At 39.7% G+C, this 18,439-nt stretch overlaps 1 protein-coding gene across 1 annotated transcript in view; it reads left to right on the top strand.

Moving 5' to 3' along the window:
* The first annotated feature begins 451 nt into the window (after window positions 1–451).
* Window positions 452–18,439, top strand: part of NFKB1 (nuclear factor of kappa light polypeptide gene enhancer in B-cells 1) — a 48,322-nt gene continuing 30,334 nt past the window's right edge. The window contains exons 1-4 of the mRNA XM_008940887.1: window positions 452–504; window positions 1,649–1,733; window positions 9,517–9,557; window positions 12,735–12,833. Of these exons, the coding sequence (XP_008939135.1) occupies window positions 460–504; window positions 1,649–1,733; window positions 9,517–9,557; window positions 12,735–12,833 (270 nt within the window). The 5' untranslated portion in view covers window positions 452–459. The remainder of the gene's footprint in view (window positions 505–1,648; window positions 1,734–9,516; window positions 9,558–12,734; window positions 12,834–18,439) is intronic.

Here is an 18,439-nt window from a genome sequence, read left to right as displayed (position 1 = left end):
TTGCATTTTGTTATACTTTCCAGGAAAACCATTAAGGTTCAGTCATGAACGCTCATTTTTGTTGTATAAAAATGTTATGTTCTGCTTCTGTTAAACTATGGTAAAGATTTTGCCTAAACTCTAATGGCAAAATAGTCAGAACAAAGACGGAAACAAATTAAGACCTGATTTTAATACTTTTTGACTTTAAGACTTCGTAATTTTTAGTTGCTTGGGAACAGGTAGTGGAAAATCCTACCTGAAGTCTATCCTGTCCTTAACCTTCCCCTTGCAAATACTAAGGAATTTTAAGAGTATTTTAGAAATTATTATTACAAGTAAAATAAGAAGGGTCAGAGATGGGGCTTTTAACTCCAATGCTTTTCAAGCTTTTTTACTGCTGTACATTGGAAAAGAAAAACAAAACAAAACAAAACAAAACAACAGAGTTTTAACCATCTTTTTGTGTTTCAGGACAAAATGGCAGGAGAAGATTCCTATATTATGGGAGTGTCTGATCCCCAAGTAAGTTGATTTGTATATTTTCAGTATCCCTGTATTCCTCCCTAGCTTTCTTGTTTGGCTTCCTTTCATATTGTCCTGTCATTTCCTAGGTTTAACGTCATAGAGATATAAAAGCATTCTAGCCACTGGCAGAAATCAGGTTTGGGGAAATCTAGGGTGGTTTTTTGTCTCTTAAGATGTGTTTTGTGATCTGTAAAGTGCCTTGCCACTGGTGAAATGGGTGAAAGGAAAAGGAAAGCTAGGCCTCCTGTAGGAAGCAACTGAAAAAATACTCATTTTAATGTTCTGTCTGCCTGTAACACTTGTTCTAAAATTTCTTCTGTGGTGGATGTTGGACTTCAGCTGAAAATAAAGCCCCTTATGCCTCAAAAGGCCCCCTTGTATCATTTTTTGTGAAATTTGCATTGACACTGATGACTAAAATGCTCCTTCACTCACGCAGATCAGTAGGCCTAGCTCTTCAGAAGCTCTTCCTGATCTCATTACATTATTTCATGATTCATTGGAATTGTGACAATGGTGCTTGTGAAAAGTTTGAATGGAGAACAGATCATTTCTACGCAACTTAATTTCCAAAAAGAAACTATTTTCTTCTTTATTCTTGCTCTGCTTTGGAAGAAGATAGATTTGATAACTCAGTGACAGCAATTACAGTCAGTTAAGATATATCAGTGTTCAAAAAAAAAATTAAACTTAAACCTGGGTAAACTGTTTGCTTACATTGGAGCTAGTAAACACATTTACATAAAGAATGTAATTTGATGGGGTATAATCACAGAAGTGGAAGGGAAAACTTACAGATTCTCACCAAGGCCTCAGGCAAGACATCTAGGGTGAGATTTTTGGAATTTACCATGTAAACTTTTGAATATATAGCTGTTAGTGCATGTAAGCAAAATATATACTTGGAGACCATGCTGAGCTCAGTGCAGTCTCATGGTACTGGTGAAGCTTGGTCAATGCTAGCAGCTTTGCTTGCACTGCTGTTGCCAGAGAAAAAAATATGTATATAAAATGTTTATGTACTGTACTAGGGTGTTTGCATTCTTGATATTTGCAGAGAGCTTTGAAATTTTTGCTGATAGATGCTTTATGAAAGTTTGTCTATATACAGTAATGAAGAGTGTATTTTCTTTCAATATAGATGTTTGCAATGGATCAGCTCATGGGAATGAATGCATTATTTAATAATACAAATTACATCACTTCAGACTTACCACTACGAACAGGTAGGAACCATTGCTGTTTGACTGTGCTAGTGTCCTGTGGTTTCTTCCAGTTTGTTTTTTTTTGTGAAGTTATTTTGAGAAGCTTTTTTGTTTACACTCCTGTATTTCATAATACTAGATCCCAAAGTTGTCAACTGGACTTTTTAATGCACCCTTATGCATCTCTTCCTTACCCCCTTGAAATTTTAACAGTGAGGCAAATCTGAAAGTTTCGATTAGATAAGTGAGTGACCTCTTTTTATAAATTATTTTGTATTTTTTTCTAAATTTGCGTCTTCAGTGACCTATGTATTTGTATTGTCAGTTTGCAGAGTGCAACGTGTACCTTTTTTTTTTTTTTCTTTTGAACGGTGTTTCATCTGTTATAATAATTCTTAAGATGCTTGTTTTGCACTAATAAAATGTAGAGTGTATTCAACTTCCTGTATCATTTGAATCTGTTTTTCCTTCTTGGTGACTTCTCTGTTTCCTGTAAAGTGGCAATCTGGTATTAAAAGTATCTGACAATTTCCTGAATAATAACACTAGTTAGAAAGTTCAGAGTCAAATTTTGCAACCAACCACTGAAAATAAGCAAATAACTATTCTGCAAAGGTCTGATATGCAGTTCTGCCAGGATGGTTCCAGAAGAGGAGTATCAAATAGAAGTGGGTTAGATCTCAGGCATTATTAGGTGGTGGATCACCTTTGATCTGCTTTTGTTTATTGGATTTCTTTACAAGTATTACTTCTTACTTGAATTTAGAATGTTTCTTTTGCTTTGTTTATTAGAATAGCTGATATGAAAGGAGGAAGGAAATTAAAATTTATTTAAGCATATGAGGTTTTTCTCAATATATCTTGAATAATATATCTCTAATATAGCTATTAATATCTTTTAACATGACAGCTTTCTGTTGTTCTGTATGACTGGTGCATCAGAGATGTAGCTGGTATCTTCTGTGTTACAGATTGCTTGCTTTTGCTGAAAATGCAAATTGCTTTTACTTTCAGTGTTTGATACACTTGACAACAGTGAAGGTGTGAAGGGCAAAATGAAATAAGCAATTAGCTTTTTAATTCGTAGGTAAAATTCCACCCTAAAGTAACAAAAAATGCTGATTTAAAATTAAAAATTAAGACGTGCTTATTGTTTCGGTGTTTATTGGTTTAAACCATACTTCATTTTTCTTTACTGAGTAGTAGCAAGGAAGGATCAAGAAATACATAGGGTGCAGATAATTTTATTTCAAGATAAAATGCTCTAATGAGCAAAGCTCTTGACAAATGTAGGCAAACATCCAGCAACTTAATGTTGCAATCATTTGTTTGCAGTGTGTTTTATTAAGGCAGATAAAATTTTTCAATAAGATTCATCTGTGTAGGATTAAGGGGCTTGTGCATTGTGTACCAAGAGGTTTTCTTCAGTGTTCTCATAGAGTTTCTGTGGAACTAATAAGGTTCTTGGAATTTTGATTTCCCCATAATGGTCTCTCTTGCATGTACCTTCTAAGCTTACTCTGTCCTCCTGCCAGATTCATTCCATACAAATTATTCACATCTATAAAACTGATTTTCAGATATCTGTGTCCTGTCAAAACTAGAAAACAGCTTTTTTTTTTAAAACCATGTGGGGGAGTCAAGAATTCACTGAGTTTTGCAGTCACAGAAAAATCTCACTAGACTAAGCCTAGCTCTATCCTTAATTTGCAAAATTGCCTGGAAAAGGCCTTATTTTTTGTAGCATTGCTCTTGTGTACTGCTGTACTATAGGTGGCAAGTTCCCTTTGTACAAAATGGGATTTAATAAAGGATCATGGATTTCAGGTTATCACAAATAAATCATTTGATGATGCCTTGGTGATTTTGTTCCTTGAGTAGTATCACTATGATGGTTGCTTCCTCCCCTGATTGAAACTGTGTTGTCTCGTTACTATGGACTAGCTATTCAGCTCTAAGATAATATAATTATATACTGTGCTTTAGTTGTTTCCAAGCAGCAATTAATAATTTCTTTCTACACAGGAAGACCAGTTAAAAATACATGCAGGATTTTCCAAAAGTACTTCTGGCTGAGATATAAAGAGGGCGAAAGAAGTGTTTTAAAAAGGATTTTTCTCTAGGGCGGTTGGCTGATTTAAGCAGAAAGAACCAAAGACATTAATTGTTCCTCATGATGTGCTGTGGTGCCTCCATCTTCCAATCTGTACTTTCATAAATGCATAATGTCAGATGTACTACGTTTGCAGGGAGGTTTAATATATAACTTTGGATTGCCGTATCATGCCAGTGTAGCTGAATCAACAAATAGCTGGGGAATTTGGGGACTTTCTGGTGACAGATGTTCTGCTGATACATTAGTATTTACAGTAATAGTAGTAAACCTTTGAGGTGCTGGGACAAGGATTTTCTCAATGAGGTTGCCAGTGCTCAGGTGTCTTTGCTTGCTTCTTTTTCTATTATGCCTGTTAGTTTTAAGTAAAAGCTGGGCTTATTATTCTGGCTTTAAGGCAGTAGCAGATAGTTACATGGTTCAAGTTCTGCATTACATCTAAATCTAGAAAGAGAAGTAGTCTCTGTGTGCCTTTGTTGACAAAAGGATGCATCTATAACAAGTGCCATAGCAGTGCAAACTGCAGGACTGAGCTGTATTTAAAACACCACCAGCAGCAAAGGCAGTTTGCCACAAAGTCAAACTCTGGCTCATTGGGAAGTGTCCTGCCTTTGAGAGTCGGGTACTAATTCCTCAGTGGCATTGGAGATGAAGGGAGCATTATACATGGCACATATTTAGGCAGTGTAAAAGCAGATACAGGTTACTGTGATGCCCACTGTGTAGTGGAGGGACAAGGTGATGCCTTGGGGTGGAAATGGACAAGGCTCTGAGCAAAATGCTTTATAATTTTGGGTGTTTATTACTTCCTGGTAATGCAAGGCCATCTACAACCATGTAACGTAGCAATCTGTGTGCCAGTTGGAGATGGGTTTGGGAACTGGTTAATTCTTTTGGGTTTTAGGGGCTCTGGTCTAACTAGTTGTTGGCATTATAGTGTTGTAGTTTTAAACCTGTGAATTTGAAGCAGGGCCTTCAGCAGCTGAGCAGTATTGCATGAAGGCTGTAAAAATTACAGGTTTCTGGTATTTCTTTAACCTCCTCTGCCCAACCCTCTGTGATGTTGCTGTTCAGAAATGAGAAGGGCATAGAGGGGAAAAAGAGGGCACTTATAAAAAACTTTTTTTTTTTTTTTTTTTTTTTCAGGGAGAGATAATGTTAGTGATTCAAGGAAGCCTGACCATTAGATGACTGTCCATTTTCCCTGTCCCACCGCAGTGTCTCTAATCCTCAGAAGCATTAGCAGACTTGCATACTGCTTCTGGTGGTTTTTTTTCTAGATCTTCCGTGTTTATAGTTGAAGAGTGAACAGAGGGAAGAGAGAGGTTAAACAAAATCTGCGTGCTGCTTGCTTTAAACATCAAGCTTTGAACACTGCAGAGCTAAGAGGCAAGTGAGTTCCTGTGTAGCTGAGTCACTGAAGGGGAGGACATAAAAATGCTACAGTAGGCCTTCAGGAAGGGTAGGACACTAGATCTGAAGTCTGACCTCTTAGCAACAAGGTAACACTGCCGGGATGGGCACAGGAAGATTGGTGTTAGATTTCACAGTCAAAACCTAGAGGCTATCAGCATTTGCATCCATGTCCATGGAGCAAAGAACACATAATCACAGGGGGAAGATGTCTGTTCTGGGAACCTGCTAACAGAGAGGAGGTGATGGGAGGGTACTTGACTACAGCTTAAAATTGAATGGTTAAATTGACTGCAGGTTAAATTGAATGGTAAGCTGTGAAAGGACCCCACAAGTCCTACAGTGTCGCCAGGCTTGCAAGGATATCCCACCAGCTTCACAGACCCCTTTTTTTCTTGACTTTGCTATGATGGGGAGAAGGAACCAAGAGGTAGCCTAAGATGGGTGCTCCTTTGTGTGCGTGCAGGGTGAGGCCTGTCAAGAGGAAGAAAGAATGTAAGTGGTGGGAGTGTCAAGATGCAGGAGGGCCTCTGACTCAGGCAGGAAGGGAAATGAAGAAATGAAGCAGTTGAAGAAGACGTGGGGAAGTGGGACTGTGACTCAGGCTGGAGGGGAGGCAGTGGGATGCAAGTCAGCCTGTGGCAACTGAGGCGAGAAGGCAGAAAAGGAAACCCTGAAGCATACCCAGGATGTGTCACTCTGCAGCAACCCCCCTGCAGGCTGGACGACTGCATGTTTTGGCTGCAGTTCTTAGCCCTCCTGACTGCAGCAGTGCCAGGCAAATTGTGAGAAGTGCTCGTGTCAAAACTTGGCTCTTGGCAACCATGAGAGTCATCCCTGTGTACAGGCCAGCTCCAGGACTGTGTGCTGCTTCAGCCTCTCTGCAGGGCAGAAATAGAGCTTAAGCTATGCATTAAGTAGCATTCCTTCATCTGGTTGTTTAACGCTTAAAATCAGATTGCTCATTAAACAAGAACTTGGAGCAAGTAATTTTCCAGCTTAGAATAGACGTGCAGAAGACTTCACAAATATCATTATTGGTTCCTCTTACAAGGTGTACATCTTCAGGTTCCTGGTCTCTGTCTGCTTAGACCAGACATGCCTGCTGATAGAAACAAAATATTAAAAAGTTCCCTGTGCAAAACACTAAACACCTTTTCCCCATGGGAAAGGATGAGAGAGAAAGAAGGAACCACATGTAGCCAATGTTAGGCTGTCTGTCTCCCAGTACTTCTGGGAAGTATTCAGAGTTTAGTGAAAACAGCTCTATGAGACTTTTCACTAAATAAAATCCTTTTTATCGTCAAAATAATATGCCTTTTATGCTTGGAAGTTACCTTGAATAGTCCTGCTTTATTTTTAAATAACATTTCAGATGTAATTAAGTGCCTTGAATTAGAGTGCCTTCTCTGTACTTTCACTTGGATCTGGTTAAGATGCTATACCAGAGAATTCCTCAGTCATTGTAAAAAAAAAAAAAGAAAGTGTTTAGTCACAAAACCCAAAGGTTAAAATAAGACCAAAAAACTTTGGTTTAAATACATTGGTGTATGATCTATATAATCTGGATTAATAATAACAGACATCTAATTTGCCTTTGTAAATTTACACTGCACCTTTTTTGCACTTTCCTAGTATTAGTACGTAAGATACTTTGATTTTTTTGTATCAGTATATTTATGTGCTTTTTAGAAGCTTTTTTTAAAGGCAGCATAAGAACCACAGTCCTAAGTTTTCTGTTTTCCTGAGTTTTCATAAATACTATTTCAGCAGTACAAAGAATTCCCCTTGAGCTTTCCAGTATGCCAATATAGTGTATATCCTTCTCTTAGGATTTTGATTTTCCTTGGAAAGATGGAACCTAGGTCTGCTGCATCCTGGGGGTCTGCTGCAGCCACTTAGCAGTTGGATAAAAGAGCACTTCCTTTTCTGGCTAATGTTTAAGAGAAAGCAGTAGTATTTTGTGCTGATACAAACCCAACCTATCTGCCTTGAAAATGAATTCCTAAGGAGAGAACAACCAACCAACACAAGTACTTGGCAGATCCTGCCCTGGGGGCTTGGTTGAAAGTTGTACTACAGAGTTGTATTTTAGATGCGTCGTTTCTGCCAGTGTCCAGAAGATACGAGGCCTCTGGGTTGTTAAAGTATAAAATTTTAGCTGCCTAAAGCATGAGCAGGGTTAGAGGTGGGAGAACAGAGGTCTTAAAGTGTTGATATAATGCTTAAACTCAATTGAACTCATCTTGACTCCATGTTACAGAAAAAAAAAAGTGAAACAAAACCCCACTAAAGCTAAAAGTTACTCTGTCTTTTAAAGTTTTTGACGTCCAAATTGTTTTTTATGCTTTCTAATGTGAGACGATGTGCATGTGGTGTTGAGGCAATTGTTTTGCATGACTTCAAGATTTTAATTGTAGCACTGTTTACTTTTTCATGGGAATAGTGAAAAGCCAGACTTTCCAAATTTTACTCAAAGTCTCTCTTCTCTCACAGGAAGAGAGAAATAAAGTATCTCTGTATGTCAAATTGTTGTGACTGGCATTTGCAATATAACTTTGGCATAAAGCTAACTCAATTGCTGAGTCAGCTAATTTCAACAGCAAAATACTAATGCCCTCTATTAGCATATTTATCAACCCTTCCATTTCATGAGAATCCTGTTCAGTAAAGACCTGTGCTGACTGAAGACACAAAGTTTGTTTTATTAAAGCCAAGTTGTATTGAGGCGCTGAGAAGGATGCATATAGTCATGCTACAACCTCTACATTAATAAATCCTCTGCAACTTTTAATTGTTAAGTGAACGTTAGGCCTGTTGGCAAATGAAAGTTGATGCAGGTATGTAGTTCTGTGCTGAAGCCAGGCACTGCCTGGCTGAGGTAGCCGGGTGGCGTGGGGCTTGCCGATGGTGCCGCAGTTCCCAGGCAGGTCCCACCTGGATGTTGGCAGGGCACAGTAGGCTTTGTGTGCTCGGGGGCTTTGCCACGGAGATGGGGCTTGGCTGCTTTGGAGCTTTCACGTGTCCCAGGGAGCTTGCTTCATCCCTTGGCATTAATACCTTCCATAGAGTATAGGTTATGATACATAATCCCAACAGAAATAAAGCTGTCAAAATGTTGTGTAGGTATTCACAGCGAAGCTGCCATTTGGGATCCACTTTGATAACAGCTGAATTTTTAGCACTGAAATCTGAATATTATTCTCTGCTTAGCAAGAGGCAGGGAAGAAATAGTGTGTCTTGGAACTGTTGTTTTCAGACTCAGGAGTGGCTTGCATTTTAAGAAGTATTTCACAGCCATCCACCTAGAGAGCTTTCTTTCTTGATGTATAATAATCTAACCAGAGTTGAAGTCAGGTGACTTTGGTCAGGTGATGAATTCCTGACTCTGGTGGCACTGAGTTCTTTTTGGATTTAGGGTCTACTCAAGGGCTATTTAAACCCTTTGAATTTTGAAACTTGAAAGAGATTTATGGTGTGAAGTTAGCCACTATTCAGGGAGTGATGCAAGACTGAAAGTTTTTTAAGGAAGCCTTCTTTGAAAGATGCGGATAGAATTTTAGTAGAACATAATCCTGTGTATGACATCGTGCTCAAAGACCAATCTCTATATAGAGTCTGTGCCTGTAGTCAAGTAGAGTGTGTTCAGTGTTCTCAGAGGCACAGCAGAACAGTGTATTTAAAAGTCCATATGAAATTATTAAAAGAATGTGAGTTCTTTAGTTGCCTCAGTTCCTTTTTTCTTTTTTTTAAAAGCAGTTCTGACTGCTTTTTTCTGGGCATGTTGAGACAGCTTAAATTCCTCCTGTATTCCTATACCTCAGAGCTTCCCATTGGCTGTCTGTAGGCTTTCAAAAGCACCTATTCAGTAGGAAGCCCTAGGGCCAAAAGCTTGTATAGTCTTTAGAGCTCAAGGGGTTTAATGCAAAGGTTAACCTTAGCTCAGGAAGACCAGGCTGCTGTCAGTGGCAAGGGGGGGATCCTGTTCTTACCTTTTTGAGTCTTAACAGAGGGATCAGAGTTGCCCATTTTGGCCCTCTGAGCTAAAATTAACTTTTTTGAATTAATCCTTCCCTTCTTACTCCACTGGTCTTAGGGAATGTTGAAAATGACGGACTGACAAATTATTAAATTATTTATTAAAATTCAAGTTCTGAAGATGCTTAAGTACCTTCAAAAATGGGACCTCAAGATATTCAAGGACATAAATTTTAGCCCCGTAATTTATGTCATACTAATAGAAATATAATTTCAATTATTACTTTTCTTTTATGTTAGCAGATGGACCATATCTTCAAATCATAGAACAGCCAAAACAGGTAAGAACATTACATTTTTAAAATCTCTAAGGTACCTATGTCACTATATTCAGCTTTGAATAAAATTATGATTGAAGATGAGAAAAAAAAAAAAGAGTATTGAAGAGGTTGAACTCTTATAACAAATGTGGTGCTTAACGATGAACAGTTTTTCCTCTCACTTTTGTAGTTAGTTTCCTGTTTTGTTGTGTTTTCATCTTTGTGTCTCTCTGGAAGTGTCATAAGTCAAATAAAAAGTTTTTTTTAAAAAATATCTTGCTAAGTATAGACTCTTCATCTTAGGAGTGACTCTTACAGTAGCCCGGTATTATGAAATGTAAATTATTAGACTGTACATGGAAGATTTTTAGAACCTGTTTCATGTTTCTTGAAACACATGAAAGAATGGATAAAAACATTTCATTCTGCTCCCAAGTTTCAGAAACTTTTGATTTGTGCTTTGTCACTATAAAGAAATTCCCTTGTCCTTTGAGATTCCTTTTGTCAGAGACGGCTGTTTTGAATAACCCAAGAAAAATGAAGATAGATACTGGAATGTAACTTTTTTGTGACTGTAGCAAACACTCAGTTACGCTCCCCTGACGGTATGAAAATCATCCCAATGCACAGGTTACTTTTCCTATAACTGATGTACAAAGTAACTGCTGGGTAAAGGTTGAAGTATGCCAGAAATACTGTTCCACTTTAGCTGGTGGCGTCAGCAGTTGCAAGTATTCCTCCTGAAGCTATTACAGTACTGAGACCCCTTTTTACTGCCTCTCCCAGTCATCACATAAAATCCTACCTTATGGAGGTGTTAAGTGGACAGAGGAAGAGTGACTAAAAGCTGTCCTGTCCTCCTCTTGGTCTTCTGAAGAAGCGTGCTGCAATCCAGCCTTCCTCGCAGGAGTCGATAGGGAGTGTTTGTTTCAGCCACACACCAAAAAGATTCTTGTGCTCGAGCATCTGTCCAGGAATAGGGATGCTTCGTGGTCATAGGAGAAGCAGCAGTTCCCTGTGAACTCTTGGAAGAACAACGCTGCCTCTTCCTTACTGTTGTAGTTGTCCCAGGTCAGGCCATGTCTTTGCGTGATGGAGCCTACAGCATGCAGCACCTAAGGAGGAGCCATTGTTTCCATGCAGGACTTCTCAGCAAGCATCAGTAAGCTTGCTCACATTTTTTTTTACTGGAAAATCCTTGAAATCTCTCTCAAATTACATCTACATCATCTCACTTTGCAAATATATAACCCCTGCCTGCAAAGGAAAAATAAACTTCCTGAGTGAAATGGGGTCAGAAACTGAAACCAGCCTTCCCAGTCTGCGGCTGTGAGCCTGCGGCTGCTGCAGCGCAGTACCCAGGTGGCAAGCTGGGCAGTGAGGGGGACCACCAGCAGAGTGCTGGGCCTGTGAAACTTTCTGGAGCAAAGAGACAGCTGGGGGGAGCAAGACTGTGAAGACATAACTAGGATAGCAAGGGCAATAGAGTGGGGCAGGACACACAGGTGGCTGCTGGCTCTGTCGGATTAAAGGCACAGAGGTGAAGAGAGGCTGGGTTGTCGCTTGTGTTGTGTCTGCAGGGGTTGTTTTGCCTTTTGGACAACTTGAGTTCAAGCTTGTTGTAGAGGGACAGTTGGCTTTCAGTACACTCAGTCATTCAGTTCACCCTAGGAAGGCAAATAATGTGCTTAAGGATGAGTTCCATTGTCTAGTCAGTATCTGACTGAAAGTCAGATCTTTACATATGCCTGGGAAAGAAGTTCTTAAACTGGAAAGGCTTCAGTGAGATAGGTATTGAAGCTAATGATTACAGAGTAATTTTTGAACCGTGTTGCTCACTGGCAGCTAATACTTTGAATTCAGAACTGTCCACTGTTAAAAAGAAGGTGAATGATTCTTGACGAAGGTTACAACATTAGCTGGTGCTATTTGGGGAGACACTGGGAGCCTTGTATAAGGTGGGGATTTTGCCAGAAAGTGCAGGACTGGGGAATAGATCTGAAAGTACTCAAAGCTGGGGGCCACATGAAATAATACAGTCTATAAATAGTAAGAATCTGTCCTAGTTTTGGTGGAACGGAATCATAGGCCAGCCATGGTCTGTTGGCCACCACAGCAGTCAGGAGTCAGCCAGGGCAGGTGACCCAAGCTGGCTACAGGTGTATCCCAGACCATGAATGTTTCGCTGGGTACAAAGGGGAAGGTTTGCTGAAGGATGAGGGGTTCTCCTGCTTGGGATCAGGCTCCTCCTGATCCTGATCCTGTTCCTCCTCTTCCTTCTCCTCCAGCTTCTCTCCATCCCTGGAGGGACTCTCATCATACCATTGTGCTCTCGAGGGCTGCTTTCCTCTTTTATCGGGACTGCCATACATTCACTGGGCTCAGTGTCACTTTGTGTCCTTTGTGTTGGCATTGGTCTTGCTGTTTCATTCAGTCCATTTTCATTTCAGCCCTCAGGTCTTCTCTCCTTTTCCCAGTTCTCCTTCTCTGCAGGGGAGAGGTCATCAGGTGATAGAGCAACTGCTGTACTTTGGCCCTGGATAAGGGCTAAACAGAGACACCTGTAAAGTAAAGGGGATGCTATTTCCTGTAAATAAAATCAGAATAAATGGATTGATGTACTGTAGAGTAGTTGCTAATATCCTGAAGTTCCCTGAAGTATATTGAGATATCTGTTTATGTAGCTGAGATGAAAACCCAGCCATTCAAAGTCCCCTGTAGCTTTTGTGCTGTTTCTGGTCTCTGTTTGGACACAGAGCTTTCACACACTCTTCCCAGAACAAGGAGGCGTTTCTGTTTCATACTTGTTTGTTTTTCATACCTGACTTCAATTCTCTCTATCTAGCAGCAATCATGGGAGAGAATATCTGCTCTTACGTTCTCTGTCTTTTGATTTTTATCTTGTTTTGAGAGCATAAATAGATCTCTGCATCAAAACCACTTGCTGAAAGAAGAAATGCAGGTTGCTGCTGTGTGTGATGGTGAGAATAAAAAAGTTTCTCCAGGACTACAGTTCAGTGGTGCTTTGTTAACCAGCACTCAGACAGCGTTTCAGGGATGAACAGTTATAAATTTTCTTTTTGTGGGCTGTTTGGGCAAGTCTCGTTTGTGTGTGTGTGCGTGCTCACGTGTGTGTGTGCTTTTTTCCTAGTTTTGTTTCTAAGCAGCTTTCAAGTTTCTTTTCCTTTATCTCCATAGAGGGGGTTTCGTTTCCGGTACGTATGCGAAGGACCTTCACATGGTGGACTGCCTGGTGCTTCTAGTGAAAAGAACAAAAAGTCATACCCTCAGGTCAAAGTGAGTACATAAATCCTTAGTCGTGCAGAGCGAATGCTAGTGTTAGTAGGATCTTACTGTGTAGCAACATGAGTTTGGATGAAATTACTCAAGACTGACTGCGTTTCAATCCCAACTTTCAAAATTATTTTGAAAAGGAAGTTTTCTTCAGATTTGTGGAGTTATTTTGGCACTGTATATTATCTGGAGCAGGAAGCTTTCCTGCACCCACCACCTCACTGCCCTCGTGCAGCCTACAAGCGCTGTTCCGTAAGGTGCGGGTGTAGCAGGGAGCAAGGACTGAGCTCCTCAGTTACTCCCCTTGTGGCATACTGCTAAGCACAAGTCTGGGCGGTTCTTCCCCTTCACTCTAAGATGCAGTTTACCAAGTTTTCCTTCTTTTTCTGTTCATGTTACTCCTTATTCCATGTCTCTAGGATACTCAGTTCTTAAGGACTTTATAATTCCTTTAAAGTGATGGAAATCTTCTCATTTTAATAGAAGCAGCATTATGTTCAGGTGTTCGCTGAACATTTTTGGGGGCTGCTGTTCCCTGGAAAAAATTCAAACATGTTGATCAAAGAAACATTCTGTGCTAGCACAATATGAAGATTATAACAGTGGTGATTAATCATTCTCAGACTAAAGAGGAACTCTCTTTGCCTGTGGTTCGTGAAGCAAATTCTTCTTCTGTGGAAGCAAGGAAAAGATGTGCTGTGTCTTTTCAGTATTTTTTTAACTTAATGAAAGTCTTAGTGCTGGTATTCCATTACCCATTTGAACTATTGTACTAGAAACTGTCTCATGAAGAGGAGGGTTAATGTATTTCAGATCTGGTGTTATCCTTCAATGTATTTTAATTTTGGTTTTATCTCTTACTCTCCCCTTTAAGAGAAAGGGAGGGAAGAGTGGTGAGCAGTCAGCCTCTGTCTTGGTGCGTGCCACTCCTCAACTTTGTCTGCAGTCCATGTGTAGTTCTGCAGTTCTTGAGAAAGGCTGGAGTTTGGAACAGTTGCATCTCCTTAATGAATCAGTATGAGCATGACTCAATGGAAAATAATCAGCATTGGTTGAGATAGCCCTAGGGTGTTAGTCTTGCAAATTGAGAAGAGGCTGGGAAAGGTGATTTTGTATAGCCTTGCAAAACTCCTGTGAAGAATTACTAGCCCAGGCAAAGGATCTACTTGCTTTTCCCTTTCCTGTTGTGACAGTGGTGATGAACCAATGAATGACATTTCAGTGGTATGTTCAGATATAGAATGACTTACTTCAGTGCAGGCAGCTCTTTGGATTCCAATCCAATCTTTTATTGCTAATAAAAATGACATTTTATAAAGGGTTGCACAATAGCATGTCGCAGAGATATGCAATGAGGAGTTACACAGGCGATGGAATTCCTCTGCGAGTAAACTAGAAAGCAAAACATCTTTGGCTTTCCATCAAACCATCTGTTTTCATTGATCATCAGATTTTAATTTCATCTAAAGCTTACACACACGCACACACATGTGTGTCCCTTCCCCTCCCTCCCTCTCGTCCTACTGTATGCATCTGGGTTTTTTCTAGTACAAATCCTCACATGGCAACACCTGCTGGGAGAGGCTGGCAAGGGAACACAACAAGTAAATTCCTCAAGGCCATTGCTTGTTGGTGCCTGCTCTCGATTCAAGTGGTGCCAGTAAAGACAGAAGCATTTCACACCTTTTCCTGTAAGTCTCTTCTGTGTTTTGTCAAAAGGTGCTCACCTTGTCGTAACTGAGATGAGCACAATTGAAGATTGCTATTTTCTGTTGCCTTGGGGTTTTTTTTGGTTTGTTTTAGGTTTGGTTTTTTTTGTTATTCTTGTGCCAAGGCTTTCACCATAAAGCCTCCATTGGCTGATGACTGTGAAAGGACAGCAGTGTGAGCTTTGACTGTAATATAAAAAGGAGATTTTGTGATAGGTCATTAAACCTTGGTCATGGTGTGGTCAGTGTGGAGCTCTCATTGCCATCTCTCTTCTGCTTAGCCAACTCCACACAGAAAGCTGATGTAATTTACCAGTAGCTACCATGGGATGTGCAGAAAATAGATAAATGCACAAAAATAAGCACTGTGGTCTCCCTACTCACTTTTCTTAGGATTATGGATTAAAGGCCAAAAGAAAACACATTTATCTGATATGACCTCTTGCATAATGTAGGCTGATCAACTTCACCCCCGCTTTTATTTTCCTTGCACCCCGTCCCTAACTTGTAGCTGGGCTGAAGCATATCAAGATGTATCTTTCATTTAAATGCTGGAACCCTGAAGACTTTTATGTCTCTGAGCAAGATGTTTTGGTAGGTAATTACATATCTAACCAGCTCCCGTTTTAGGAGGTGGTGCAGGTCAGGAGACAGTGTAGCAGTTCTGCAGTGTCAGTCTTCACACTTCAAAGAAATCTGTACTGGCCAGTAAGATGAAACCAATTTAAAAACTCTTTGTTTTAACAGCAGAGTCATGACAAATGGAGTCTAGGTAACAGTACTATTTTTGTATAAAATCAAAAATTGGATTCTTTAATCTTTATGGTTAATGGAATTATATTCCTTTGTTTAGCCCTGCTTTTGTTAACAGTAATCCTAATATCATGTACAAAGCATCTTGCATTTATCAGAGGACTTTACTGTTCAAGTAGTTATGGAGAGCAGAGAAGTTGTAGATGCAGAACATGTTGCAGTGAAGTTATATTTCATGACATATGTCATGATTAAAGGTACCTAAAATTCTTCATTTAAATTTCATCTGTTTAGTGTAACACAAAACCTGAAAATTTTGCTGTCTAGAAAAGGTGAAATCAAAGCTCCTGAGCTGCTTATTCATCATTAGCTTTTCATCCAGGGAAAAAACAATCAATAGTACAAGAAGAAAGAATAAAACAGGATTGTCTAATACCATCACCAGGTTACTTGCCTAACTTTTTTTAGTTCATCATCTGCTTGGTTTTATGTATTTGAAAAAAAGCTGTGAGAAAACTTGCACAGAGAATTTCTACTGGCCTTCTTACTTGTTTACTTTGTGTGTTCCTGATCCTACATACCGAGGTTAGCATAGGCATATTTGTGTTTTACACTGAAGTACATGATCCAGTTTTGGGTGTGAAAAGAATTTGACAACATTAGTGGCGCGAAGGAAATGTCCTGAAGTTCATTTCCTTGGGGGCAAATCTACGTGGGTGGCAGCAAACTCAAGTTGCCTGTTCTCATTGAGCTGGATGTAAATCAGCTCCAGCCAGGAGACCGAGTAGGTGATTGCTCAGAGGTGTGCCTGAGCAGATGAGACCTTTTCTCTGCCACAGTTTGGACGTTGTGCAGTTCAGCTGGTGATCAGAGCTGCATGCCAGTTAAGCAGCCCTGATCCCAGGCACCCAAACAGGAGAAGTGCCCATCCACTCACGTCTTGGGGCTATCCTAAATTATACCTCAGTTGGGAGATAAGCATTCTTATTGAAATTGGGGATTTCAGAACATGCTTCAAGTGCAGGAGTGGAATTCATGGAAAATTAGTTAAGCTACTTTGTCGATGAACCTTCTTGGTGAAAAAAGGAGCAGCATATTTGCTTCTTCCCACCCCCTCAGAATTAAATTGTAGAGTGATACACGACCAAGTTGAACACTCATTTAACAGCTGAGAATTAAGGAATAAACATGAGACAAGAGTGAGCAGGCTTTACGTTATAAATCTTTACCCCTCTTAAAAACCTATACTAAACCAAGTTCAGCCAAAGCTAAATTAAGCAAAATTTGTGCTTTTCATGTTATGGTTAATTTGGCTGAATATGAGGCACAACATCCCTTTAGTTGGGCTCCTAAAGCAGAGCACCTGACTCCGTAATTTTGGCATGACAGTGACCTCACTATCAGAGGAGCAGAAGATCTTCAGCTCTAATTGGTTTAAATTACTTTATATTGCTTATTCTTAGACCTCTAAGTAAGTATTCAGTTGTCTAAACAATCCATACCACATCTGAAATATTTTGTCTTAAACTAGCAGCTGTGAAAATATAATGTTTGTAAAAAGTGAGTGATGCCTCATCTGTGGAACACTCTTTGTATGTGCATATTGAGGACAGCACTAGTCACGCTCTGCAGGTTAGGCAAGATTTGGGCTACAGTTGCTGTTACAAAGTGATTGGAAAATGATTAGAAACAGTTAATTTTTGGAGTTGCTGGCTTTGTAGATTTAACATGGTCTTTTCTCCATCATTTGCATTCTGTCTTCGACCAGTTGGTTTCACTTTTTGCTTGTAAGAGTAACTGGAAAAAATATCTTTGAAGCAGGAAAAAATTCTTATAAAGTTTTTGTAAAGTTGCAGAAACTATAAAAAATTGGCTGGGGTCTAGATTGCAGGAGGATGTGAAATAACTGAAAAAACTTTCAACTCTTGTTTTGAAATTGACTCGATTTCAAGTTCACAGGGTCCTTTTAATCTCTCAGACAAATCTCTCAAACAGAAAGAGCAGATGAGTGTGAGCCTGCAGCATTTTAACTTTATCAGATTAGATCAATTGAATGCTGCTTCAGTGCAGGATATAATCACGTATCACAGCTTTGCTCTTCCCAGGAACTCCTTATTTTCTTTTTTCTGCCCTATCTTTAATATGAAGTTCAGTACTTATTTTTTTCAGATCATAGCTCTGATTTTGAGCAGTACGGCACCCACGTGCTGTCTCCCTCTCATGGGGGGTGTGAATTCTTGTCTCAACGCTGTGACCCTTAAGTTTCTGTAGATATTCAGCATTGTATTATACTGTACATTGTAAGGCCTTTGACAGTGTCTTTTAAGTTCTGACATGAAAGATGATAGATATTTGTGTATCGTAGTGCCAGAATATATTTTAGGTTATTCTGAAATTGTGATGTCAATGAATTGAAGACACTGAAAAATTACTTAAGTCTTAATTTATGGTATGTAAAGGTGTTTAACCACTGTGGCTATTTTGCTGGGCACTGAGATAACCTGGGTGTCTCAAAATCAGTAGGAAAGGTTGTCTGTAAGAAATATAGGTGGGAAGCAGTTCAGGGACATTCTGTAGCCTTTGCAGGGTAGGACATCAGCCTAGATGACAAGAATAGTCCTTTCTTGCCTTATGACCTACATAAGGTATGACGTTTTAAAAACTCTTATGTTTTTCCCCTGTGAGAGACTACAAAGATCATGCTGAGCTGAGTAACAGGGGGAGATTGCAATCTGGTTACCACTGCAGTTACATGTTCTGCTTTCAGGGGCTGGAAAGTCCTTGACATGCAGCAGTCCTACCTACAGTTTCACTGTGGTTTCTACAGCTGATGAAGGATTATCTCGAATTTTTCTGATGTGATACTACAACATGTACATTACTCATAATGAATACAATGCCACAGATGTGCTGAGAACTTTATAGCAGGGAAAGGCTTGTTTAGTGAGGGACAAATTGGAAATAATTATTTAAACCCCCCCCACTTGAAAAGCTAATTGTAGTAGTGGTGATGACATGTAGCCCCAAGCTCTGTAATTCTTATTTTCAGATGACTTTTTGTAAGCTACACAGGGATCCCTGCATTTTCCCATGTTGGGTAAATGGTGGAAATGGGAAGCAGTGATTATTGTGCATCTCTGTGTTGTT

Source organism: Merops nubicus, unplaced genomic scaffold (genome assembly GCF_000691845.1).
Source record: "Merops nubicus isolate BGI_N331 unplaced genomic scaffold, ASM69184v1 scaffold12695, whole genome shotgun sequence".
Lineage (NCBI taxonomy): Eukaryota > Metazoa > Chordata > Aves > Coraciiformes > Meropidae > Merops > Merops nubicus.
Note: the sequence above shows the minus strand (reverse complement) of the source record. Positions and strands in the feature narration are given on the sequence as shown.